At 41.7% G+C, this 27,668-nt stretch overlaps 1 protein-coding gene across 2 annotated transcripts; it reads right to left on the reverse strand.

Moving 5' to 3' along the window:
- Nucleotides 1-27,577, reverse strand: wars2 (tryptophanyl tRNA synthetase 2, mitochondrial). Of its 2 annotated transcripts, XM_060928720.1 has the most exons (7): nt 27,473-27,573; nt 16,265-16,297; nt 4,563-4,820; nt 2,509-2,589; nt 1,894-1,976; nt 1,697-1,815; nt 1-807 (listed from the first exon to the last, which is right to left on the reverse strand). In XM_060928720.1, exons 1-7 carry the CDS (start codon nt 27,563-27,565, stop codon nt 359-361), a joined length of 1,116 nt encoding a protein of 371 aa, XP_060784703.1. In that variant the 5' UTR covers nt 27,566-27,573; the 3' UTR covers nt 1-358. The 2 variants fall into 2 exon arrangements, with proteins under 2 accessions (XP_060784703.1, XP_060784704.1); XM_060928721.1 differs by lacking the exon at nt 16,265-16,297 and having other exon boundaries at nt 27,473-27,577.
- Nucleotides 27,578-27,668: the final 91 nt, after the last annotated feature.

A 27,668-nucleotide genomic window follows, 5' to 3' on the forward strand; every position in this document is an offset into this window, starting at 1 on the left:
TTGTTTGATGTCATTTTAATTGCATTATATTGTCTGTCCAACATCACCTGTTCTTAAACAGACGTACTTACAGATACACACATTGTGGACTTATTGAACTTGTTCCATTTCCTTCTGTGTGATTATAAAGACACTGCAATATTTCTGAGTGGACAGCTATGCATCTTATTCATGAACATGTACATAAAAGAGGAGCATGAACCAAAATAAGTGGAAAAATCAAAACATACAGTACATAACATTTCAAAATATACAAGTGTCAACACTCAAACATTATAACAATTTATCATCTATAAAATCTTATTTGCACTGTATTGTATACTGTATACCACCTGCAACAGGCTATGCCATCTGACGATTAGGAGAAGCCCACCCGTTTCCTGACCTCCTGCATCACTGGGGCAGCCAGACTGCGGGCTTTCTCCGCTCCCTTGGTTAACACACTCTCCAGGTGGCTCCTGTCAGCCTTGAGTCTTTGGATCTCCTGCCTGATGGGCTCTAGTCTTTGCACCACAGCTTCTGCCACCACAGTCTTGTACCTGCCAGTGTCCAGCCCTTTGGCTAACCTGACCACGTCCTCCACAGTCTGGCCTGAGACTGCAGCATGGATGGAAACCAGATTGGCTACACCTGGCCGGCTCACAGGGTCGAAGGTGACCTCGGATGTGAAATCGGTCACAGCTCGGCGGATTTTAAATACTATGTCTTCCGGGGTGTCGGTAAGGAATATGGTGGCTAATTTTTGTGGATCTGACTTGGACATCTTAGAGGTAGGATCTCTTAAAGATTTCACCTTCTGTGTAGAACCTGACAGGGAAAGAACAAAAGATCAACTCAACACTGAAATGTAGCACCGAATACACAATATTCTATTCTGGCGTAAACTTCACAGGACACATAAATAATGATTTGAGTAACACAGGGAGGTTAATTTTGAAATAAAATGGTCTTTGGGATGAAACAATTGTTTTGTATTACCCCCTTCTTCACCCTACTAGTGCCATGACACCGATGAATCATGACTGCTGAAACTTTGCTACAGTGTCTAGAATAGCATGTCTAGCAGTTCTCTGGCACTGACATAGGTCCAGTTTAGCACACAAAATGAAACCAGAGATTTTTTTTATATCAAGTAATAAATAAACAGAAAGAAGAGCACTGTTCCAGACCAAGTTCCCATCATTACCCCTTCAAAATTAGGTGGAGAAATTGCCAATCTATTATCCCTTTGTTATGCTGAAAGAAGAGGAAGGAGAAAGTCCTTTAATCAAAGTGCCGTGGTACGCATGATTGGTTTCATATTGTGTTCTTTTGATGCAGATAATTGAAGAGCATAAAATGGGCTCCAAGAAGAGCTTGCCCTGCTGCTATTTTAACATAGCCATCTGACTGACCAAGTAAAAGGATACATTTCCCCGTGTACGGCTGACTGACTGTGCATGCGTGCATGTGCATACACAGATGAAACACACACTGCTCAAGTCACTGAGAGAAACACTAAGCACACATTTTATTAGTGCTGACTACACATGTTCGTATTCATGGAGTCAGTGAGTGATTAGTCTTAAATGTCTGTCTGTTCTGCTTTTAAGTACATTTCAGACCATAGATCTGACCTTATAATGGGTAAAACAGGTTACTAAGGATAAAGTAAAGAATTTTACTCAATTTAAAAAATAAATAACCAGTCACTTACTAAGTAGTGCACGAGGCTCAGGAAAAAGCTCTCCATAATTGTTGTTGAAGATGCGTGCTAGGTCTTGGGCTAATTCTAAATGTTGGATCTGATCCTCTCCTACCGGCACATACGTGGATCTGCACATAATATTAATAGTCAAAATCTTTAATCACCAGCACTATTTACACAGTGTGCAGCAATAAAACAGGTCTTACTTGTAGAGTAATATGTCTGCAGCCTGCAACACTGGATAGGTATACAGACCCACACTTCCTTCACTCTTCTCCTTACTCTTCATCTAAGAAGAGAGAGAGAGAGAGAGAGAGAGAGAGAGAGAAGCACTAGTAATCCTTGTGGATAAAAATACACAGATGAATAAATTGGAAAGGCAACCCCAACACACTGAAATGCCTGATAGAAACTGTCTATTTGTTCATCTGTACAACAATCTCCCTCTCTTTCACACGTTAACACATGCAGGCTGCATTCATAGGCCGTTTTCCGCCACGTTTAACATGCACTCAGCTGTTGAGTAAACAGCAAGGCCTTTTCCCTGCAGTGATGAGAGGCTGCTGCCCAAGCATTCCCACACACACACATACACACACAATAAAACTGAGCCGCGCTTCAGAAAAGTCAGACACCACTCCATCTCTGCCAGGTGCAGAGAAATGGTACAGAAGGTTCTTATGAGAACACAGAAAATCCAAATATCAGACCTAGCATTAGACATGATCCTCATCTAGCCTAGTTTTCACTTTGGCTAAAGAAATATTAATCAGTATTTTAAAATGTGAATAATTCTTCACCGAGCATTTACAAATCACTACCTTCCACTGAGGTAAGTGGCGAAGGCGAGGCATGCTGGTCAGACAGCCCAGGATCCAGGAGAGCTCAGCATGCTCCGAAACCTGCACAGGACAGAGTATATTTATTTAAATCTCAAACAAATACACCACAGATTATAACCATTATACTTTTTATGTTCATAATGCTTTCAAAGCCCACTGTGTATATTTACATAGTGGAATAAATCTTGTGATAATCCTCTGTATGACTGAGGAGAACGGTAGTCGTTCAACGTGCAAAACACAGAGAGACACAGACACACAGGCAAACGGATAGATACACACAGACCAAATGATCGCGCACACACAGATGGGTGTACACACATGCAAACAGACATGCACACATCCGCAGCACACCTCCCAACAGGTCCCCACTAAAGAGCCTCTCTCGCCCTCATCTGTTCTAATAACACTAATGCCATTAAATCGGCCAAACCTCTAGGGCTTAAAGAGCACGGACACTTAAAGAGGTCTTTGCCTCATGCTAAAGCCATGTGAGAGAACTCTCATACAGGGCTTTTGGCAGTGTACATCCTGCCAAAAACTCCAGTTGAGAGAGGAAGAAAAGAGGCACTAAACTTTTCTGCTTCAGAGAATTAAAGTTTATGGGTGTTGGCGACGCAGCCGCCATCTCCTTCGATTAAAAAAGGATTCTAAAGACCCTGATGTAAACCGTGGCAGGAATGAACATTAAGAGCAATTTTACACCACGTTGTGAAATATTTGTTTCAGCCAAACTAATGTGTGTGAGAAGGTGTGAGAAAAGAATGACCGAAGAAAATGAAATGATTCCATTTACAAATGTAAAACAGCAGACGGTAAAATGGTTACCGTTTCTGCATATAAAACTCAGTAGTCTGCAACAGGGTTACATAACTTGGTAAAGACAGAGTTAGTAGGGCTCCAGAGTGCAAAACATAAATATTGATTATTCTTCATCCATATCAACATTGAATAGAGATGAGAGGTTGGATTTTATATACACTTAGATTTACGGGCCAGTTTCTGTAACTCCAAACTGACAGAAATATTCACATAAATCTCACTCTCTGGTGTGTGGATATTATTCCCGTAAAAAGGGGTGTAACCTCAATACACACACGCACACCCCTTCACTTTAGATCTGACTGATTTCAGATTGTCACCATTTTTTCAATGAAGTCAAGTGTTTTCTTTGGGCAGCACTTTTATTTTTACATGTGGAACAGTCCTGTGCTAGCGTGTTCAATGGGAGGTCTTTAGCCCTGCCAAGATATGTGGCATGAAGTTAAACTGGAATAAAAACAGAAGTGTGGGAGAGTGTGTGTGCACACGTGTGCGCGTGCGTGTACAAGAACACCATGCAGACAGAACACAATCCTGCTCATCCACTCACAGTGGATCAGCTTCTACCATGTCTAATAAACACACACACACACACACACACACACATGCACACGTGTCAGGTATCTGAAAGCAAGACCTGCCCAAGCTCATCCTTGAAATAAGGTTAGATGGAGGAGTTTTTAAAACTCCTTTAAACTGAGCTGCCGAGTTGCTGCATACTGTAAGCCTATTATTATCGTCTCTGCTTACTTCATGTGGCTTTCTTTGAAGTAAATGATGGAAATGGATTTGAACATTTTCACTGACTAGAGAATTTGTAGAGCCCACAGTTAAGATAGGTATCAGTTTAGTAAAATAAGCATGGAAACAAACCTCAATTAAACAAACATTTACTGATGGCAAGGATTCTCGCTGACTCTTGATTGGTGAGCATGATAAATGAATCTCCTGACCAATTCTTGGATGACGACAAGCCATTTATCATTTTCTTGTCGAGTTAAATATAAATAAGCAATAAAAACAACCAAAAAACATCTAGATGTGAAGTGAAGATGGTTTTTTTCCCCCTCATGTTCTGACATCAGTGCTGTTGATTTTCTTTAAGAACAAAACAAAATATCCAAAACTTGTTTGGAGGGGGCAACCCTCTTCATCTCGTTATAGTATCACGCAAAGCTGCTGTGTTGTACAGAGAGATGTGTGTGACTGACCACAGACTGCTGGAAAAGGATGGAGCGTGTGGGGTCAATGCCACAGGCCAACAGGCTGGCTGCCATGTCCAGGACGTTGTTCTGTAGTAACTCTGGTTTCTGAGGCTGGGTGATGGAGTGCAGATCGACGATGCTGTACAACACTGAGCTGTAGTCATTCTGAATGGCCACCCAGCTCTCCAGAGCACCGAGGTAGTTTCCCAGGTGAGGAATCCCAGTGGGCTGAATTCCTGAGAACACACGTCCTTCACGGAGGTCCTAAAGGGGTTGGGGGGGGGGGGGGGGGGGGGGGGTTAAGGGTAGATAAAGCAATATAGTGGTTGAGATATCAAATAGACATAAGAGAATATATTTCTGACATACAGATGATACAGAAATAAAAATGACAAAAAGATGCATTGGAAAAATATATATATACATGGGGAGAACTGACAAAAGATGAGAATATCACAAAATGAAAAGACAGAGAGGAGGTGAATGAGAAGGCACCTGCAGCGACCCTGGATAGTTAGCTTGGTAAACACTGGGAAGTCTGTGCAATGGTTTAGGGCTGTTATCAAAACAATAAATCTAAAGCGTATCTCACACACAGACTGTGTCCCACTGTTGAAGGAGCAGCAGAGCAGAAGTAGTCCCTGGCCAATGAAAATACTCCATCTCTCATCTCAAATCAGAGTGCTTTAAGAGCTGCGTGTTTAAGGGCTAACATTCCCAGTAGCGACGCAACAAAAGAAACTGTCAAAAAGAAAAAGGACGGGACAAACGTTACACAATCATCAGCTAAACAGAAAAACTTTGATTTCAAAATACATAGATTGGGAATGGGGTTCCTCCTTTTCTCATTTTTCAAAGGAAGAGAGAGAAAGAGGCAGCTTACAACTAATGGATCCCTCGGTAAATATTTCTCCAAGTGAGCCAGGCTGTAGTCAGGTCTGGCACTGCTTACTGAGAGAGTGCCAGGCTAAGCAGCTTGATCCCATGTAGTCATGGCACTTTGCCCATCCCTCAGCACAGTGAGCTGAGGTGAAGAGGGCACAGAGAAAAGGAGAGGGCAATTGTAGACTTACCAGCACAAGATAGAAAAAGAACTACATTTAGTCACGATGGGATCCAAGTAGTGCTGGGTGATAAGGCTATGGATTATAATACACAACATGCTTCACTTTTCTGAGTATCAAGTGTCATTTAATAAACCCATTGTTGTTTACTGTAACCAGCGACTGATTGGATGTTAAAATCGATTTGAATTTACAACCCCGATTCCAAAAAAGTTGGGACAAAGTACAAATTGTAAATAAAAATGGAATGCAATAATTTACAAATCTCAAAAACTGATATTGTATTCACAATAGAACACAGACAACATATCAAATGTCGAAAATGAGATATTTTGAAATTTCATGCCAAATATTGGCTCATTTGAAATTTCATGACAGCAACACATCTCAAAAAAGTTGGGACAGGGGCAATAAGAGGCTGGAAAAGTTAAAGGTACAAAAAAGGAACAGCTGGAGGACCAAATTGCAACTCATTAGGTCAATTGGCAATAGGTCATTAACATGACTGGGTATAAAAAGAGCATCTTGGAATGGCAGCGGCTCTCAGAAGTAAAGATGGGAAGAGGATCACCAATCCCCCTAATTCTGCGCCGACAAATAGTGGAGCAATATCAGAAAGGAGTTCGACAGTGTAAAATTGCAAAGAGTTTGAACATATCATCATCATCTACAGTGCATAATATCATCAAAAGATTCAGAGAATCTGGAAGAATCTCTGTGCGTAAGGGTCAAGGCCGGAAAACCATACCGGGTGCCCGTGATCTTTGGGCCCTTAGACGGCACTGCATCACATACAGGCATGCTTCTGTATTGGAAATCACAAAATGGGCTCAGGAATATTTCCAGAGAATATTATCTGTGAACACAATTCACCGTGCCATCCGCCGTTGCCAGCTAAAACTCTATAGTTCAAAGAAGAAGCCGTATCAAAACATGATCCAGAAGCGCAGACGTCTTCTCTGGGCCAAGGCTCATTTAAAATGGACTGTGGCAAAGTGGAAAACTGTTCTGTGGTCAGACGAATCAAAATTTGAAGTTCTTTATGGAAATCAGGGACGCCGTGTCATTCGGACTAAAGAGGAGAAGGACGACCCAAGTTGTTATCAGCGCTCAGTTCAGAAGCCTGCATCTCTGATGGTATGGGGTTGCATTAGTGTGTGTGGCATGGGCAGCTTACACATCTGGAAAGACACCATCAATGCTGAAAGGTATATCCAGGTTCTAGAACAACACATGCTCCCATCCAGACGACGTGTCTTTCAGGGAAGACCTTGCATTTTCCAACATGACAATGCCAAACCACATACTGCATCAATTACAGCATCATGGCTGCATAGAAGAAGGGTCTGGGTACTGAACTGGCCAGCCTGCAGTCCAGATCTTTCACCCACAGAAAACATTTGGCGCATCATAAAACGGAAGATACGACAAAAAAGACCTAAGACAGTTGAGCAACTAGAATCCTACGTTAGACAAGAATGGGTTAACATTCCTATCCCTAAACTTGAGCAACTTGTCTCCTCAGTCCCCAGACGTTTACAGACTGTTGTAAAGAGAAAAGGGGATGTCTCACAGTGGTAAACATGGCCTTGTCCCAACTTTTTTGAGATGTGTTGTCATGAAATTTAAAAATCACCTAATTTTTCTCTTTAAATGATATATTTTCTCAGTTTAAACATTTGATATGTCATCTATGTTCTATTCTGAATAAATTCTGGAATTTTGAAACTTCCACATCATTGCATTCCATTTTTATTTACAATTTGTATTTTGTCCCAATTTTTTTGGAATCAGGGTTGTATTTTTGGACAGTGGGAAGAAACTGAAAACCTTGAGGAAATCCACGCAGACAACACAGAAAACACCACACAGACAGTAACCCTAGCTCAGGGTTGGATCAGGGACCCTGGAGCTATGAGGTGGCAGCATGCTGCCCATATTTTTGGAAAATGCTGAATAAAATGCGTACTGCAATATGTATGGTGTGTTATGATGTTGTGAGATGTCTTCAAGGATAAAACACTTTGCCATACTGCTTACCCCAATGCTGAGTCAATGTACTGTACCAAATTTGGAAACAATTCGAATATAATGCGTTAAATTCAACAATATATAAGACAATCAAACTTAAGTTCCATTCTTGTCATAACATGAGCTCAATCTATATGAAGTTCCCTCTTTCATTATATTTCTAAGCGAGTGTGGGACTGTATGTAACCATATAAGCATAGCTTCAGGACTTTGCATTCAAGGACATGTTTTATCCTGTTGAAAGTCTGATATTCCCTCCTGATCCGAGGTTATTTTAGCTCAAGGCTAGTATCCATCTCTCAGCATATGACAACTAATGCAGTGTTATTAAGCAGCCGCCCTGAACTAAGGAACAGTTTATTAATGCTACAGCTAAGTGAGCAGTGATTGCGCAGTGGCCTTGATGCAGAGGGCCTCTCAGAGGTGTCAGGAGTGATTTTAGGGTATACCGTCTGAGTCTGGCTAATGTGTGTTCTCACCTCACTCTGACAAACCAAACGCATGTTTCCCTTTCCCCTTCAGGCAGCCATTACCCTCTCAGACATGGTAATGTGTCATTTGAGACAATCATGCATAAGCAGAAAGAAGGCTAACCCCAACTACCGAAGGAATAATCATACTATCAGTCCTCAAATCTATCAACACGAAGATATGGCTGAACTTTACGAAGAGACCAAAAGTCCGATTCCTTTACTGAAACCCTTAGTGTTGATATACGAAAAATTGCTAACAATTAGGTTAAAGCTTCATGTGCCTCAAAAGCAGAGTCTCTGCGATGCTGAATGCCAAAGCTGCAGGAGGTTAAAACGTATTCCTAACAAGCCTGTGTCTCTCATTATTTACATCAATGACCCGTCTAAGAACTTGGGAAAACTTGCCAGGTGCTATTTCTCTGATGAGGAAGTGTTCAGAAGAAGTGTTCATACTGAGAGTGGACCAGATGCAGATGGAAACCCACATCCCCCTGAAACATACCATTTCTTTTCACACTTTTCTTCTTTTTAAGCTAATTAACATTCACTGAACTCAGAGTCCTCAGGTTTCTTCAGACAGGTGCGGTACACACTGTTCCTGTATGTTCACTTCAGAGTATCAGAGCTCTCTGCAATTACATTGCTGCGCTTCCACATGCCCTCAGTAACAGGCGATGGTGAATTTTCAGCAACTTGCCAACTAATGAATTATAAACTATTATTCAAAAACTCAAGACAAAAGGAAATGCTGTGAACGGATAAAATACTGCACATAAATAAAATCAGAAATATGCTCATTTTCAGACACTGAAAATTGAAAACCAAATATGGACCACCATCTAACACTTTTGTTAATCCACCTGCCTGGAAGAGAGTACAACAGCTGGCTCAATTACTGTGTGCTCTACAATTGTTGGCACCCCTTGTAAAGATTAGTAAAAGGGTTAGAGGAAAAAAATCCACCTTTTGGTGAAGTAGCTTCATCTTACGCTGAAGAAAACAAAAAACAAACAAACAAAAAAACCTTTATTTGATTTACATATTTGTCGGCTGGGATGGACACCAGCTTGCCTGCGACCCTGTGGAACAGGATAAGGTCTCATCTCATCTCATTATCTCTAGCCGCTTTATCCTGTTCTACAGGGTCGCAGGCAAGCTGGAGCCTATCCCAGCTGACTACGGGCGAAAGGCGGGGTACACCCTGGACAAGTCGCCAGGTCATCACAGGGCTGACACATAGACACAGACAACCATTCACACTCACATTCACACCTACGGTCAATTTAGAGTCACCAGTTAACCTAACCTGTATGCCTTTGGACTGTGGGGGAAACCGGAGCACCTGGAGGAAACCCACGCGGACACGGGGAGAACATGCAAACTCTGCACAGAAAGGCCATCGCCGGCCACGGGGCTCGAACCTGGACCTTCTTGCTGTGAGGCGACAGCGCTAACCACTACACCACCGTGCCGCCAGGATAAGGTGGCTAGAGATAATGAGATGAGATGAGATTCAGAGAAAAACAAATCCCTCATCAAGAACTAATCATTTTCAATAAAAACGTGCCACAATTATTGACACCCCTAGAAATTATAGTGAACACAACAAGCATGTTTCCCTTTTAAATTGTACATTTTTGAGTTGATTGGAATGTGTAGGAACTTTCAAGCTGTAATCCAGGACTTCCTGATTAACTGGGGAACAAATGAGAAGCCAAGAAGCTTTTGTCACACGTACACCCAAGCACAAACTTAGGCTACATCCACACGACAACGGCAACGAGATGTTATTTAAAAATATATCGCGTTCAAATGGGCAACAATCAGTAAAATATCAGGTCCATATGGCAACGCAACGCTTGCTGAAAACGATGCAATACACATGCCACACCTCTAGGGGCGCTGTAAGACGGTCCCTTCGGAGACACCAGAACAATAGAAGAAGTAAGGACGCATGCGCATAAACTATTATGCGCGAGACTTCATATTAGCCACAAAGTCAGGAAAATCTGTTTGTAAAATTACATTATAATGACCAAATACAATGAAAAGTATTTTTCCAGTCTCACCTGTGAAAGGTAATCCCATGTGATCTCGTTTGGACGGCAAACCTGTTGGTACAGTTAAACGCAGCTAATCTTTATTCTCCGCTTTGACCTCTCCAAAATGGCGGCGAGGATGACGTATGATTCTACGCGGAAGGCGGCGTCTTTAATGGTCCGGAATAAATTGAATGATACACGTTGATGGATTAATTTGTTTCTTCTCACCTGTGAAAGGTAATCCCATGTGATCTCGTTTGGACGGTAAACCTGTTGGTACAGTTAAACGCAGCACATGAATCTTTATTCTCCGCTATGACCTATCCAATATGGCGACGAGGATGACGTATGATTCTACGCGGAAGGCGGCGTCTTTAATGGTCTGGAATAAATTGAATGATACACGTTGATGGATTAATTTCTTCTATGCCCTTTTTGAGGAATGTATTGTAGGACTTAAACCCACATCTGAAGAGGTGAGATCGCTCCTTTTTTTCCCCTATTTTTGCTGGCGGGATTGACTCTGCCCTAAGGGCAGAGTCTCTCTCTCTCTCTCTCTCTCTCTCACTTTGCACCATTACACAATAAATATTCACAGTGAAAATATTTTGTAAGCGCGTTTCATGAACCAAGTTATAGGATTTGTTGACAACTCGCATCGAGTTCGTTACACTTCTACCCGGCGTGAAGCACTCACAGTCATGTGGTTGTGACGTCATCGTAAACAAATCCGTTCTACTCATCCAGACGACTTCACAACGGCAACGTTGCCAGATCTTTCCACTCTGGAACCCGTTCTCAAAAAGATTGCGTTCTGGGCACCCAAAACGCCGGTGCCGTGTGGACACCAGGCCTAAACGATAAGCAATTGTATCGGAGTCACCTGAATCTGTTGCCGTGTGGACAGGGCCTTAAGCACACAGTGAAATTCTTCTTCTGCATTTAACCCATCCGAAGCAGTTAATATACACATGCACACACAAGTGAGCAATGAGCACATACACCCAGGCTATGGCTGCCAGTTAACCCTAATGGCCCTTTTCCACTACCCTTTTTCAGCTCACTTCAGCCCGACACGGCTCGCGTTTCGACTACCAAAGAACAGCACGACTCGGCTCGCTTCAGCCCTGCTTAGCCCCTAAAACTCGCACCGTTTTGGAGTGGGGCTGAAGCGAGCCAAAGCGAGCCGAGTGAGGCTGGGGGCGTGAGCAGACACTCCCCTGTGCACTGATTGGTGAGGAGGAGTGTCCTCACATGCCCACACACGCCCCGCGAGCACGCTGGGATCTGTAAACACCGTAAACCCGGAAGAAGAAGAATTACGAATTACGAGAATTTCTGAAGCCTTATGCGCCTCGCCTCATCTATACGCTCTTGCCAGTATCTGTTGGCGTTGTCAGTGACAACAAGCCACAGCACCAAGACCAGCAACACTAACGACTCCATGTCCTCCATGTTTATTGTTTACTATTCGGGTCGTGAGACTACCACTTAAAAGCTCACTGATGTCACTCTTTGCGCTGCTTAACGACATCACGTTACGTCCACCCACTTTCGCTAACTCCACCCAATGTGTCCACCCACTTACAGCCAGCACGGTTCAGCGCGGTTGTAGTCGAAATGCAACTTCAATAGCCCCGCTCAGCTTGACTCAGCCCAACTCAGCACGGCACGGCTCAGCCCGACTCAGCCGCGTTTGTAGTGGAAAAGCGGCATAACTGCATGTCTTTGGACTGTGGGGGAAACCGGAGCACCCAGAGGAAACCCACGCAGACACGGGGAGAACATGCAAACTCCACACAGAAAGGCCCCTGTCAGCTGCTGGGCTCAAACCCAGAACCTTCTTGGTGTAAGGCAACAGTGCCAAACACTACACCACCGTGCCGCCCATATATGAGGTCATCAAGATGGGAAAAATAAGAGAACACAAAAACCAAATGAGCAAGATGTGTGTTGACCTTCATAAGTCAGGAAATGGCTATAAAAATAGCTACTCGCCTGAAAATGTCAATTTCTACTGTTTGGGCAATAATAAAAAAAGTGGACACCGACTGGACCTGTTACAAACTTGCCTGGAAGAGGACTCCGGTTTATTTTGCTCCCACATAGAATAAGGAGGATAGTAAGAGAGGCAAAAAAAAAAAATCCCCAAGGATCAATGTTGGTGAATTACAAGAAAAATAAAATCTTGGGGTTTCCAAGTCTCCAAAACCACCATCAGATGCCACCTCCATGCCAAGAGATTATCTGGAAGGTTTGCCAGAAAAAAAATCCTTTTCTGTCAGTTAACCACAAACACAAGTGCCTGAAGTTTGTGAAACGCTACTACAACTTTGACTGGAATTGTGTTCTATGGTCTGATGTAACAAAAAGTTGAGCTTTTTGGCAATAAACACTCATTCTGGGTTTGGCGTAAAAAGAAGGATGGCTAGAATGAAAAGAACCAATCCTGACTGTAAAATATGGTGGAAGTTCTGTGATGTTTTGGGGCTGTTTTTCCTTCAAAGGCCCTGGAAACCTTGTTAGGGTACACAACATCATGGACTCCATGAAATACCAGGACATTTTAAATCAAAATCTGGCTGCCTCTGCCAGGAAACTAAAACTGGGTCATCACTGGATCTTCCAGCAGAACAGTGATCCGAGGCACATGTCCAAATCAACACAAAAATGGTTATCTGACCACAGAATCAAGCTTCTGCCATGGCCATCTCAGTCCCCTGACCTGAACCCCATTGAAAACCTGTGGGCTTAGCTGAAGAGGAGCGCGAGAGAGCACAAGAGAGGGCCTCGGACCCTGGATGATCTGGAGAGATTGTGTAAAGAGGAACAGTCTCAGATGTCCTGCTCTGCATCTCCAACCTTATAAAACATTATAGGAGAAGACTCAGTGATGTTTTACTGGCAAAGGGAAGTTTTACAAAGTATTAAAATGCAGGGGTGACAATAATAGTGTTTAGAGAACACACGAGTGTTTTTGTTGAAAATAATTATTTCTTGATGTGGAATTTGTTTTTCTCTGAATAAATTTCTCATTTTTTCAGTGTGGGGTGAAACTACTTCACAAAAAGGTGGATTTCTTGTAACCCTTTTTACTAATCTTTACAAGAGGTACCAATAATCTAGGGTTAGGAGGGCACTGTATTTTTTCTGTCTTCATCCACTTTTCATTGCCTCCATATCTTTCTGCTAGTCCTGACTGAATGAGTCACTTCCTTCCCCTCGGTTTGTTCCTGATGACACATGGCAGGTTTATAGTTGTAACTTTCTGTGTTCTCTCCTCGTATTTTACATAGACAGGCATAACGCTGCTGTACTGGAGCAGGTGATGATAGTTTTCTCCACCAACAACGAGCACATGGTGCATGCATTAGCCTGTACTGTGTAGAAGTGTGCAACACCAACATATCTGAAAGCTTGAAAAAAAAAAATCCAGGTTTTTAAACTTGGCAGCTTATTGAAATATTTTTTTTCGTTAGCACTGCCGCCTCACAGCAAGAAGGTTCTGGGTTTGAATTTGCTAGTTGAGTGGGGCCTTTCTGTATGGAGTTTGCCCATTCTCCCCGTGCCTGCGTGGGTTTTCTCCGGGTGCTCTGGCTTCCACTCACAGTCCAAAAAACACTGGATTATGTTAACTGATTACGAAATAAATTGGCAATAGATGTGAATGGCTGTCTGTCTCTCTGTGTTAACCACACGATAGTCTGGTGACCTATCCAGGGTGTACTGCGCTTCTTGCCCAATATCAGCTGGGACTGGGTCCAGCTCACGTGCACCCTTCAATGGATAAGCAGTACAGAGAATGAATGAATGAATGAATGAATGAATGAATATGTACATATAAGCTCTATGAATAGTTTCCTACTGCAACAAGATTTCAGAGAGGTCAGAGCAAGTTAGTTTACACTCATTCATCCTACATTTCCAATGAAATACAAGTACAGAGGACACTGTAATGTTGCAGTTTCATCCGTAATGCATGGCTCATTTCCACACAGTGAAGACGCTGGAAACATTAGCAATAATGATGGAAAACCAGCGTCAGCTCCACCACTATGCAAATAGCATTAGCTCCAAAAACAGCTCCTCAGAATGCTACAGACTGGATTTGCTAGTTAGGAAAAAACTATTGGATGCTATAATTTATTGTACTTTTGAAGGCAAAACATGATTTTGTTTCCTTTGCTCTTGTGTTAGGTCACTGACAGACTGAAACATTTTTAAAGTTTTCATATTCAAACAAAGATTAGGTCCTCAATAATACAAGGTTTGGGTATGGGTTGTTGCACGTGTGTAAAATATCTGTATATAAAATGTATTAAGCGCTAGGAAAAATTAAGTTCTTTTGGGAAGGGAGGGAGGGAAGAAAGAAAGAAAGAAAGAAAGAAAGAAAGAAAGAAAGAAAGAAAGAAAGAAAGAAAGAAAGAAAGAAAGAAAGAACAAAAGAACGGAGGGAAGAAAGAAAGAAAGAACGGAGGGAAGAAAGAAAGAAAGAAAGAAAGAACGGAGGGAAGGAAGGAAGGAAGAAAGAAAGAAAGAAAGAAAGAAAGAAAGAAAGAAAGAAAGAAAGAACGGAGGGAAGGAAGGAAGAAAGAAAGAAAGAAAGAAAGAAAGAACAAAAGAACGGAGGGAAGAAAGAAAGAAAGAAAGAACGGAGGGAAGAAAGAAAGAAAGAAAGAAAGAAAGAAAGAAAGAACGGAGGGAAGGAAGGAAGAAAGAAAGAAAGAAAGAAAGAACGGAGGGAAGAAAGAAAGAAAGAAAGAAAGAAAGAAAGAAAGAAAGAAAGAACGGAGGGAAGAAAGAAAGAAAGAAAGAAAGAAAGAAAGAAAGAAAGAAAGAAAGAAAGAAAGAAAGAAAGAACGGAGGGAAGGAAGAAAGAAAGAAAGAAAGAAAGAAAGAAAGAAAGAAAGAAAGAAAGAAAGAAAGAAAGAAAGAAAGAAAGAAAGAAGCGAGAGAGTGAGTGAGTGATACCAGGGCACAACCGAACTCTCAGTTCTGATTGGTCAGAAGGTTTTCACAACAGCAGATGACAGCAAAGTGGATGCTCCATATAAGCGGATTTAAAAAAAAAAAAAAATTCGTTGATAAGGTGACGTTTTCTGTGGAGACATTTAAAATTTTTACCATCACTGCTGTGTAACAGTCAGAAGTAAATCAGTTCCTGCAAGTTTTCAGAGACAAGCAAATCTTCAAGACGGAGGGTTTTACGGTTTCTCGGTAACATGAGAAGCTTTTTTTGTCTGTCTGTCTGTCTGTCTGACAGACAGACAGACAGACAGACAGACAGACAGACAGACAGACAGATATTTATAGCCGCTATAATGCAAGTGATAACAGGAGCTGACCTGTTTTGTGGACGTTACCCAGCATTAAATGTAACAAACAGATAAAAATAAAAAAATAAAAATATGAATTATTGGCAAATAAATAAATAGGATTTGCTGTGGTATAAGAGGAATAAAACATCTCAGGACATGCACATTCTGTTGTGTTTTATTCTTTACTTATAACTCAATGGCTGGGGTTAGGTTTATGAAAGAGGGCAAATAAACAAAATACTTGATGTCAACCAAGCCAAACCAGTTACAAACTGACTTGAAACTTGAGGAATTGGTCCCATTACACATATTTAAAGTGATTTTAAATGATTTGCAGACTGAAACATCCAGCTGTAGATGTTTTGCCTGCCTTTTTGGAATACTATTTTTAACGAACTTTTGTTGATTACTTTGAAATTCTTTTTATTGTGTACTTTATTCTGTAAATAATTTAACGTTGTGTGTCTGGATGTATGTACTGGTTCTATGTTTTGTTAACTGTGCTGGCCAGGATGCTCTTGTAAAAGAGATTTTTAATCTCAAGGAGTCTTTCCTGGTTAAATAAACGTTAATAATTAAAGTAATAATAACCAGTTTATAAAGCAGTACCAGGGCTGGTCAATACAGACCACCTGCACTGAACCTTGAGCATCCTGACAAAAACATTTACTACATACTAATTCTTTAAGTGTCCACCACTGCAAAGGATTCTCAGCCTATCTAGAAGATCAGGCAGTCCATTCAGAGCCGAGAAAGACTGGGAAGAAAGGCACTACTCACACTGCTTCTACAATTCATCTGCCCCCTAGCAAGCTGAAAAACACACAGAACTCACTGTTAGTGTGCGTCAGTGTAGCCTTATGCACCCTATTAAAACAGGCATCACGCTGAAAAACATGGCTCTGCTGGACGAGCCTACCACCAAATCCCTGCTTTAGTGAAATACCGAGCAAGAGAGAAAGTTTAGTGGTCCTACTGCTGCTTTTAAAAGTGTGATACAGTGGGGCACCGTGTGTTTTCTCTGCATTGAAACACACTCAGCTTGAAGCAAAGTGCGAATGACCTAAAATAAAAACAGAGCAAGCAGAATGAAAGGGATCTGGGGAGGGAAAAAAAAAAAAAGACACCAAGAAAGCAGCAGATGAACAAGCAGGAGAGAGAGAGAGAGAGAGAGAGAGAGAGAGAGAAACAAGGTATTTAAGGGGAAGGAGGGCAGTGTTCACAAGGTGGCGGGGGGTGGGGGTGACGGAACGTTTGATTAAATCTGCGGTTGACATTTCGGACAGGTGAGATTGATGAGGTTCCTCTGTGCTTCACACTGTGCAGAGAGTGCAGGAAGAAGAACAGAAACGTGCAGTGTGGAGAGCCAGGGCCAGGGGCCCTCTCGCACCGTGGGGTCCCTAACCTGATTAATGGCGCTGAAGTCCCTTCAAAAACAGCGCTTGCAGGAGAAAGGGCTGTGCCGCTCTCCAAAAATAACCAGGCCAGGACAGCTGCACCACTACGCACCGCTGCTCGACAAGCCCATGGGGCCAGAGGCCTAAAGCAGAGTCAGAGGCGTTTAGCACCACTGACTTTTATTACTATACCATCCACAGACTGCTGATCATCTTACAATAGCCACTAAATAGATGATGATGATTATTATGACAAGTACTTGTATAGAAATAAAAATGAGCATTGTAATCACCCTTGATCAAAACGCATTAAAAGATACAGACATACAGTAGTAGCAACCATAATACCACAAAAACTACAGGCTTTGTCCATCACCATAAAATATTTTTGTCATGACATAAAATGCCAATTGACTTTAACTTTGAGGAGAAAAGACTGAGGTGTCACCCAACTAATAACACATTAACCACATAAAACTTGCAGCTAAGCAGAAATAACCTACACACACACCTCATAAATTAATCAATATATAATTATGGTAATACTCAGGTGTCGCTCTGGCAAACATCCTATTCTCCCCTTCAACGTCTTTCCCTATTGCTCACACTGTCCAATTTCCTCCAGTACAAGCAGCGAATGTTGACTTGAGTGCAACCCAAAGGTGTGATACCAGATAGTCTCCTGGTACAATTTAATTAAAAACGTCAGACTTCCTGAAAGTGCAAGTCTGCATGGAGGATGACGCAAGATACTACCAGGACTCCAGTGGAGTTCAGAACCAAAAGCCAATGACTAAATTATCTCCGGGGGGAGGACCGATCCATCCATCCATTATCTGTAGCCGCTTTTCCTGTTCTACAGGGTCGCAGGCAAGCTGGAGCCTATCCCAGCTGACTACGGGCGAAAGGCGGGGTACACCCTGGACAAGTCGCCAGGTCATCGCAGGGCTGACACAGAGACAAACAACCATTCACACTCACATTTACACCTACAGTCAATTTAGAGCCACCAATTAGCCTAACCTGCATGTCTTTGGACTGTGGGGAAAACCGGAGCACCTGGAGGAAACCTACGCAGACATGGAGAGAACATGCAAACTCCACACAGAAAGGCCCTCGCTGGCCACTGGGCTCGAACCCAGAACCTTCTTCCTGTGAGGAGACAGTGCTAACCGCTACACCATCGTGCCCCCGGGGAGGACCGATAAGCCCACAAAATCCAGGGATGCCTTTAAGGCTGCATTCATTCTTCAATGTGATGAACCTAATAATAACAACAACACAGAGCAAATTAAAGTGCTTAAGTGACATGTAAAAACAAATTACTATATAAATTATATAATTAATTTAATCAGGTCTGCTTGATGTACGGTTCTCTTCCTCTTTCTCCTGCGTACTGCTGAGAGTCGGGTTAATGGTTTTAACTGACATGAGAGTGAGTACGTCTGGAGCTTATGGAGAATTAGGATCTGTTTCCTCTGTGTAAAGGCACTGAGCTGACATGACTGATATCAGCCATTAAGACCACAGGCGATTAAGAGCTGCATAGGGAACACTATGTTTTATCACACAGTCAGAGATCTCAGCCCACAGAGGCCCACTGCCATGCAATACAACACGCACAAGGCCAAGCTGAACAATTTCAAATATTCACTTAGTACCAAAAAAAAGAAGTGAAAATTACTTTAGACCATGTAAATCGAGTATTAAACCCTTCATCTGTAGGCCATTACAGACAGCTCACTAATGTACAACAATTTTTCTTTGAACAAAAGCTTTGATATTCAAAACTAAACCGCAATAAGAACTGAGAGAATGACATTACTATTGACTTTAAAAATGAAATGAAGTTATTAAAAAGGTTGAGAACATCTTGGAGAAATTCTCTCTGTTGTACATACAGTAAGGTTATGTAAGCTTAAATCCAAACCCATGTCAGTATTTTTTTTTTCCATAAATGTTTACTTAGCATCGGAGATTTTATTAGGTTAAGTTTCCAGTTCCAGACATTCTGAACATGGAGCACATAGTTCACCTTAATATTAGTCTACCATGGCTAAAATGTCTTTTCATAAACCTTCCCTGCCAAGAATACACTCAATGTTTTGACGCACATAACACCTCGGGGCATTGTGAATGTCTGCGTTTGTGTTCAGCCGCTCACATTTGGAGAAAATTAAAACAAACGAAAACACCTCATTTCTGATGTTGTTGCTGTTAATGAAGAGGTGATGCGATGGTTTTGAGGGCTTACTATTACTTGCCACTAGATCTGTGTAGCGTTCACCCCCTGCCGTCACAGCACACACCTCTCCAGCATCCCTAGTGACATGCTGCCTAACAAAACACAGACGGGTTGGCGGTCAGCACACATTCCATCACACCAAGTGCGCAGCAGCCATCAAGTAACTCAGCTCGTCAATCATGTACAGAGACAGGCCTGAGCTGCAAAGGTGCACTTCAAACACTCCAGAGCACTTACGGCTCTGTAATTAGGCCATTGTTGTACTTAATCTTAGCTGCAACTGAAACAAGTGATTAGGCTTAACAGTGCATTAAAATACCCAGGTGTACTCTGTTCGTGGAAGTGTGAGAGATTTTAATAAGTGAAAATAAGCCCAAAAGTCTCAATTATTTTTTTCTTCTTCTGATAACACAGTTTCTGGCTGATATGCTCCTATATTCAGCACTCGAAATAATTCTTTGTTAAAAACTAAAAATGGCACAAAAGAAAAATGATCACTTTGCAATATGTCAGGCCGAGTTCCATAAACACTTGACACAATGTCAAATACTGACATGAGCCTCGTATTCAAACGCATTCATAACTTTTAAAAACTGCCTGAAACATGAAACACATACACTCACTGGCCACTATATTAGGTACGCCTAAGTTATGGTTACATGTACATTTACTGGTCATTTTATCAGCGGTACCTACCATATATAAGCATTTTGTAGTTATGCAATTATTGATTGCCCTCCTGTTCAATAGTCTGACTGCGACCCTTTGCCACAACAGCAAAAGAGGCTCGGTGTTCAGTTACAGTTGTGCAGAAGCATCTTGAAGAGTATCATTGTGACATTTTTTCATTTATAAACCAACTCAGCATTAATTAATCCCATCCATCCATTATCTGTAGCCGCTTATCCTGTTCTACAGGGTCGCAGGCAAGCTGGAGCCTATCCCAGCTGACTATGGGCGAGAGGCGGGGTACACCCTGGACAAGTCGCCAGGTCATCGCAGGGCTGACACACAAACACATATCCATTCACACTCACATTCACACCTACGGTCAATTTAGAGCCACCAAATTAGCCTAACCTGCATGTCTTTGGACTGTGGAGGAAAACGGAGCACCCAGAGGAAACCTACGCAGACACGGGGAGAACATGCAAACTCCACACAGAAAGGCCCTCGTCAGCCGCTGGGCTCGAACCCAGGACCTTCTTGCTGTGAGGCGACAGCACTAACCACTACACCACCATGCCACCCTTAATTAATCCCATTGTGATACACTATATGGCCAAATGTTTGTGGTTTGTGAGCTCCCCCCTTTTTTTTTTTCTTTCTCCGTTTGATGTTTTGCTGTTTTTTTTCTCTTTGGCTGCTGGTTGTGGTGTTGCTCTGGCCCCAGTCTTGGGCGTCGGTTTCCCCAGGCCTTGATCCGCCATGAGTGATGCGTGTTCTGCAGTGTGCTTGTTGCTCTCGTCAGTATTGGGGTTGCTCAGTACTCTGTGTAGAGAGGTTCCTATGCTCACTTTGTGGATCTGTTGCCCGGTGGCATTTTGACGGCTGTGCAGGCAGCATCAGACATACCTTTGTGTGCCTTTCAGTGGGACTGTGAGCAGCTGGAATTGTATACTGATCACTTTTGGAGGACTTTTTCCCCCCCTTATTTGTTTTTGAGTGCGAGAAAGGCAGTATACCACGGGCGGCACGGTGGTGTAGTGGTTAGCACTGTTGCCTCACAGCAAGAAGGTCCGGGTTCGAGCCCCGTGGCCGACGAGGGCCTTTCTGTGCGGAGTTTGCATGTTCTCCCCGTGGATTTCTTCCGGGTGCTCCGGTTTCCCCCACAGTCCAAAGACATGCAGGTTAGGTTAACTGGTGACTCTAAATTGACCGTAGGTGTGAATGTGAGTGTGAATGGTTGTCTGTGTCTATGTGTCAGCCCTGTGATGACCTGGCGACTTGTCCAGGGTGTACCCCGCCTTTCGCCCGTAGTCAGCTGGGATAGGCTCCAGCTTGCCTGTGACCCTGTAGAACAGGATAAAGCGGCTAGAGATAATGAGATGAGATTACTACTACCACCTGGCCACCACACCCGTATGTGGGTCTGTTGCACAAAGTTGGAAGTACACAACTGTACAGGATGTTTGTACAACCCCGATTCCAAAAAAGTTGGGACAAAGTACAAATTGTAAATAAAAACGGAATGCAATGATGTGGAAGTTTCAAAATTCCATATTTTATTCAGAAGAAGAGAGGGTCCCATATACGATTCGTACATTGGGGGAGTGCCTGTTAGAGAGCGCACTTGTCCTGGGCCATCGGCATAGTGAGGTAGGGTGGCCAGTTCCTTTCCTCGCCGCCTTACTTCCCCCAGTGTTTCCACCAGGTCCCCATTCACTGCTGGGTGGACAGGGAGCGAGCCCCAGATCCCCGTCGAGCCGAGGCTCGAACCGGGGACCGTTCACTTAGTGGTCAAGCGCTCTAACCACTTGGCCACTTTGCCTCCATTTTATTCAGAATAGAGCATAAATGACATATCAAATGTTTAAACTGAGAAAATGTATAATTTAAAAGAGAAAAATTAGGGGATTTTAAATTTCATGACAACAACATCTCAAAAAAGTTGGGACAAGGCCATGTTTACCACTGTGAGACATCCCCTTTTCTCTTTACAACAGTCTGTAAACGTCTGGGGACTGAGGAGACAAGTTGCTCAAGTTTAGGGATAGGAATGTTAACCCATTCTTGTCTAATGTAGGATTCTAGTTGCTCAACTGTCTTAGGTCTTTTTTGTCGTATGTTCCGTTTTATGATGTGCCAAATGTTTTCTATGGGTGAAAGATCCGGACTGCAGGCTGGCCAGTTCAGTACCCGGACCCTTCTTCTACGCAGCCATGATGCTGTAATTGATGCAGTATGTGGTTTGGCATTGTCATGTTGGAAAATGCAAGGTCTTCCCTAAAAGAGACGTCGTCTGGATGGGAGCATATGTTGCTCTAGAACCTGGATATACCTTTCAGCATTGATGGTGTCTTTCCAGATGTGTAAGCTGCCCATGCTACACACACACTAATGCAACCCCATACCATCAGAGATGCAGGCTTCTGAACTGAGCGCTGATAACAACTTGGGTCGTCCTTCTCCTCTTTAGTCCGAATGACACGGCATCCCTGATTTCCATAAAGAACTTCGAATTTTGATTCGTCTGACCACAGAACAGTACTCCACTTTGCCACAGTCCATTTTAAATGAGCCTTGGCCCAGAGAAGACGTCTGCGCTTCTGGATCATGTTTAGATACGGCTTCTTCTTTGAACTATAGAGAGTTTTAGCTGGCAACGGCGGATGGCACGGTGAATTGTGTTCACAGATAATGTTCTCTGGAAATATTCCTGAGCCCATTTTGTGATTTCCAATACAGAAGCATGCCTGTATGTGATGCTGTGCCGTCTAAGGGCCCAAAGATCATGGGCACCCAGTATAGTTTTCCGGCCTTGACCCTTACGCACAGAGATTCTTCCAGAGTCTCTGAATCTTTTGATGATATTATGCACTGTAGATGATGATATGTTCAAACTCTTTGCAATTTTACACTGTCAAACTCCTTTTTGATATTGCTCCACTATTTGTCGGCGCAGAATTGGGGGGATTGGTGATCCTCTTCCCATCTTTACTTCTGAGAGCCGCTGCCGCTCCAAGATGCTCTTTTTATACCCAGTCATGTTAATGACCTATTGCCAATTGACCTAATGAGTTGCAATTTGGTCCTCCAGCTGTTCCTTTTTTGTACCTTTAACTTTTCCAGCCTCTTATTGCCCCTGTCCCAACTTTTTTGAGATGTGTTGCTGTCATGAAATTTCAAATGAGCCAATATTTGGCATGAAATTTCAAAATGTCTCACTTTTGACCTTTGATATGTTGTCCATGTTCTATTGTGAATACAATATCAGTTTTTGAGATTTGTAAATTATTGCATTCCATTTTTATTTACAATTTGTACTTTGTCCCAACTTTTTGGGAATCGGGGTTGTATGTTGCAGCATTACAACTTTCCTTCACTGGAATTAAGAGGCCCCAACATGTTCCAGCATGGCAGTGTCCCTGTGCACAAAATGAGCTCCATGGTTTGGCAAGGCTGTTGTGGAAGAATTCGAGTGTCCTGCATAGAGTCAGGAGTTCAACCCCACTGAACATCTTTGGGATGATTGGAATCTCCATTGCTTCCCAGACCTCCACAACCAGTGACGCTGTCTGACCTCACTAATGCTCTTTTGGCTGAATGAGCAATTCCCCACAGCCATGCGCCAAAATCTAGTGCAAAGCCTTCCCAGAAGAGTAGAGGTTATAATAACAGCAAAGAGGGGAATTAATCTGGAATGGGATGTTCAGAAAGCACATGAGTCTGATAGTCAGGTGTCCATAAATTTTTGGCCATATAGCTTACCACAAAGCTAAAATTGCATCCAAAAATAATACCCACTTTTCCATGATCACACAAGCTTAGTGCAAAGAGCTTAGGCACATGTAAAGAAACGCTGTCAAGCGAAGATGCCTCAAACTTAAATCAACTAAACATTTCTACATTAAAAAAAAACTTGAAAGAGCAGTAAACAATAATAAACTAAAAGTCAGTTTCTGTTGTGACGACTCTTTTTTTTTTTTTTTAATTAGTAATCTCAGGTTCAATTAGTGCAGTTTTAGAAGGAAATTAGCTGGTAAGATTTACTGAGCATCTTGGAGAACCAGCCACAGTTCTTCTAGAGACACTGCTGCACCTTTTTTTTCTTTCATGCAAAACCCAGCAGCCATCATCATTATGTTTTTTTTGTCTGAAATGAGATTTGCTAGGTAACATGTAATTTTACTGACATACATACATTTTTCTGCAGCATTTAATTTTTTTGTTGAAAATGTTATATTTGGGAATATAAAAGGCTTTTGGACTGACTCAGGCTTACAAAAAATAAACACCGATAACTACATTTATATTTAAAAAATAGGATGCCAATGACATTTGCGCAGTACTCTACTTCACATAGGAAGAAAGCTATTGATGGAAAAACTATTTCAGCCATTTGACCTTGCTGTGGCCTTGTCAGCTCTTTTGCTGGTTACACTGATGATTACAATCAAATCAACAAACATTCGTCCACTTGTTCCTGTCACCTGAGAATCTTGGACAGACAAACAGACAGACAGACAGACAGACAGACAGACAGACAGACAGACAGACAAAGCGCATGTGTCTACAGAAAGACCTTCTCTACCTGTTTTGCTGCATAATTTAAAAAGTTTTCTATTGGATGGTGTTTAAAGGGAAATGGACCACCATAGACAACCAGTGTAACCATCATCACGGTGGTTGACATTAGTAAATGCTTAAAAAAAATAATTAGCATTTCTGTAGTCAGAAATACATAGATAAAGGGCCAGAGGCCAATGCATACACTGTGCATGAAAAAAAGAATAGTTTCTAATTGTGTGTAAATGCAAACAATTTAAAAAATAAAAAAAAGGAAAAAAAGTCTGATACACATGTACGAGCACCACTAGCATTTCAGTGTCACTGCTGTGCTAAGAAAAATTCAGCACTAAAATGATGCATGGAGAGCAATGGCCCTGTGGGCAACCCAGTGGTGCGGCTGAGCAGAACAGGGATGGAAATTTGTGCACAGAAAGAGATGGGCTACAGTCAGTTATCATATATCTACGTATACCTGCACTATATTTTAGGTGTTTGTAATAAACCCATTCAGCATCCATGAGCTGTAAAATGGAATAAAAAGGCACAGAATTTCTTATTATGGGAAAAACAGATGTGAAAATATTTGTTGTGTGTAATTAGTTATTCTGCCATCACTTGAAAATATGCCTGTACTTGTGACAGCTACAGTTCCAGTCAAAAGTTTGGACACACCTATTAATTCATCAGTTTTTCTGTATTTTCACTATTTTCTACAGTGTAGAAAAATACTGAAAACATGAATACTATGAAATAAGACATGGAACATGCATGGAATTATGTGGTAAACAAAGTGTTATAATAATTTTTTTATTATATTATTATAGCGTTTACCTTGATGACTCTTTGCACACTATTGGCATTATCTTAACCAGCTTCATGAGGTAGTCACCTGGAATGCTTTTCAATTAGCAAGTGTGCCTCGTGTGATTTCTTGCCTTCTTAATGCATTTGAGATCAAACAGTAAACAATAAATAAAAACACAGTAAACAGCCCTATTCCACAACTGTAGTAATCCATATTACGTCAAGAACCGCTCAACTAAGTAAAGAGAAACAACATCCATCATTAATTTAAGACATGAAGTGACTTTTGATTAATAAAGATAAAGAAAAATCATTGAATTAGACGCTGTGTCCAAACTTTTAACTGGTACTATTATATATACACACTATAACGAGAGGAAAAACAGTTTACTAAAGTATGCATGTACAGCATCAAGGCTTTTCCAACACAGGGGAAAGAGGTTAGCCTAAAAATAAATAAATAAATAAATAAATAAAAAGCTTTAGTAAATCCGTAGCAAAAATAATTTTTGCAAAAGACCATTTTACACTACTACTACTACTAATCATAATAACAACAACAACAACAACAACAGCTGCATAATACTGTACATCTGTTGTATGTTGATCAACTTTATAAAGCTCTAAATGACAGGGCCGAAGTTTGTGTAATTTAAAGCACAATTTCATTTACAGTACTGTGCAAAAGTCTTAGGCACCCTTTTTTTCATAAAAACTTTGTTATAGATTTCTATTTTACGACGTCTACATTATGGAGTCAATACAAAAACATTTTATAGTTCCAAACGTTCGTTTTCCAGCACGAAATTAAATGTTACAGAAAAAAAAGTTCGTATCTGAACAGCATATTACATAAGAGAGCACTTTTCAGATTAAGAAAAGAAAACGTAATGAAGGCTGCTGGGTTTTGGTGCAAAATTAAGAAGCAAGTGTGACAGTCAAAGTGTCCAGAAGAACTGGCTGGTTCTGTAAGATGCTGAATATCATCTCTCTCTCTCTCTCTCTCTCTCTAAGCAAGAAGTCAAACAGAATACTGTACCACTGACACTGTGCAGCGAAATAGCCAATCGTGTATGGTTGCTAGGGAAAAATAATAAATATTTGGCCAATCAGCATCGCTGAATTTATTGGATTTATTTGGGGCGCTGGAAATTTCGCCCCTGCTACAGAAAATGTATCTCTCTCTCTCTCTCTCTCTCTGTCTGTCTGTCTTTGGTTAGAGGTGATGTTCAAAACTAGACTTTTGGTTCATACTGGACAATAATCGCATATTTCTTGTCATAGTTTGTATTCACAACAAGAGTGTCAACACTGTGTTTCACTCTCCCTCTCGTTTCACAGAAATACACCTAGCTCAGAACACACACCTCATTTCATAATCACTCTCTCACACAGAAATCTTACACTCACCTTAGAATCAGACACACACACCACCTCTCTCTCTCTTTTCATACAATCACTCAGTCCCACACTCACCTTAGAAACCTTCCCCCTCTCTCTCTCTCTCTCTCTCTCTCTCACACACACACACACACACACACTCTCTCTCTCTCTCTCTCTCACACACACACACACACACTGTTGATTTGTATAGATTCAGCTGAAATCATACCCTTGCTGTAAACTTCTCTCAAGAACTTGAGTATTGTATTTGATACCGTTTCTTTCCAAAGCACAAATGGAGCCTAATATAGCTGTAAATTGTTTACTTTATTTGTAAAACTGCTGATTTTGAGAAGGAAATTACATTATTATTGTGGAATTGTCATTTTCTGACTGTTCATTTGAATGCTTATACTGGACTAGGCAGGGAAATCTATTGGCACACCAGCCCCGCCAATACTTTTTTTCACCAGCTGACACTGAACTGTGTGAATTTACCAGTAGCTCCTACCCACAAACTCCTCCATGCTCTGATATACAGTAATGTGTTCACCAAAGCGCTGCTTTACACCGTCTGCTGTGTGAGAACACCGCCAGATCTGCATCACCTGAAGAAGCATCGCTTGGTTTTCATTCTTATAAAGAACGAAAACAGTTTTTAAGTCAGACTAAATGTTTACTGTTTCAATGTAAATCGTGAGCCTTGCTATGTTTTTGGCTGAAAAAAAAGATTAATCCAACTATTTGACAAATCGGACATTCGATAAGTTCCAGACTATATTTAAGACCTGGTATATACAGTCAGAAAAGAAGTCTCAGGCTTTCTGAGTATTTCGGAATTATATCTTTCACAAAAGTTTATTTAATGCAGTCAGTAAAAACTGATACTACCAAGACATATAATATTCGGTAAAAATAAATGCATACCTTCTCTTCGGACGCCTCTTGAGTGTAGAATGCTCTTGTTTTAAAAGTGTTCTTTTGAATGAAACTGAGAAGTTGTTTCATGTTCCTGCTCATGGAGACCGCCATCTTGAATCCACGCGCAACGACTTGTACGGCGTCCCATAAGGTCCATTCGGTCCTCAAGCAAATTCGTGACAACACTCGTTACATTACACAA

The sequence above is a fragment of the Neoarius graeffei genome, chromosome 9 (assembly GCF_027579695.1).
Source record: "Neoarius graeffei isolate fNeoGra1 chromosome 9, fNeoGra1.pri, whole genome shotgun sequence".
Classification (NCBI taxonomy): domain Eukaryota; kingdom Metazoa; phylum Chordata; class Actinopteri; order Siluriformes; family Ariidae; genus Neoarius; species Neoarius graeffei.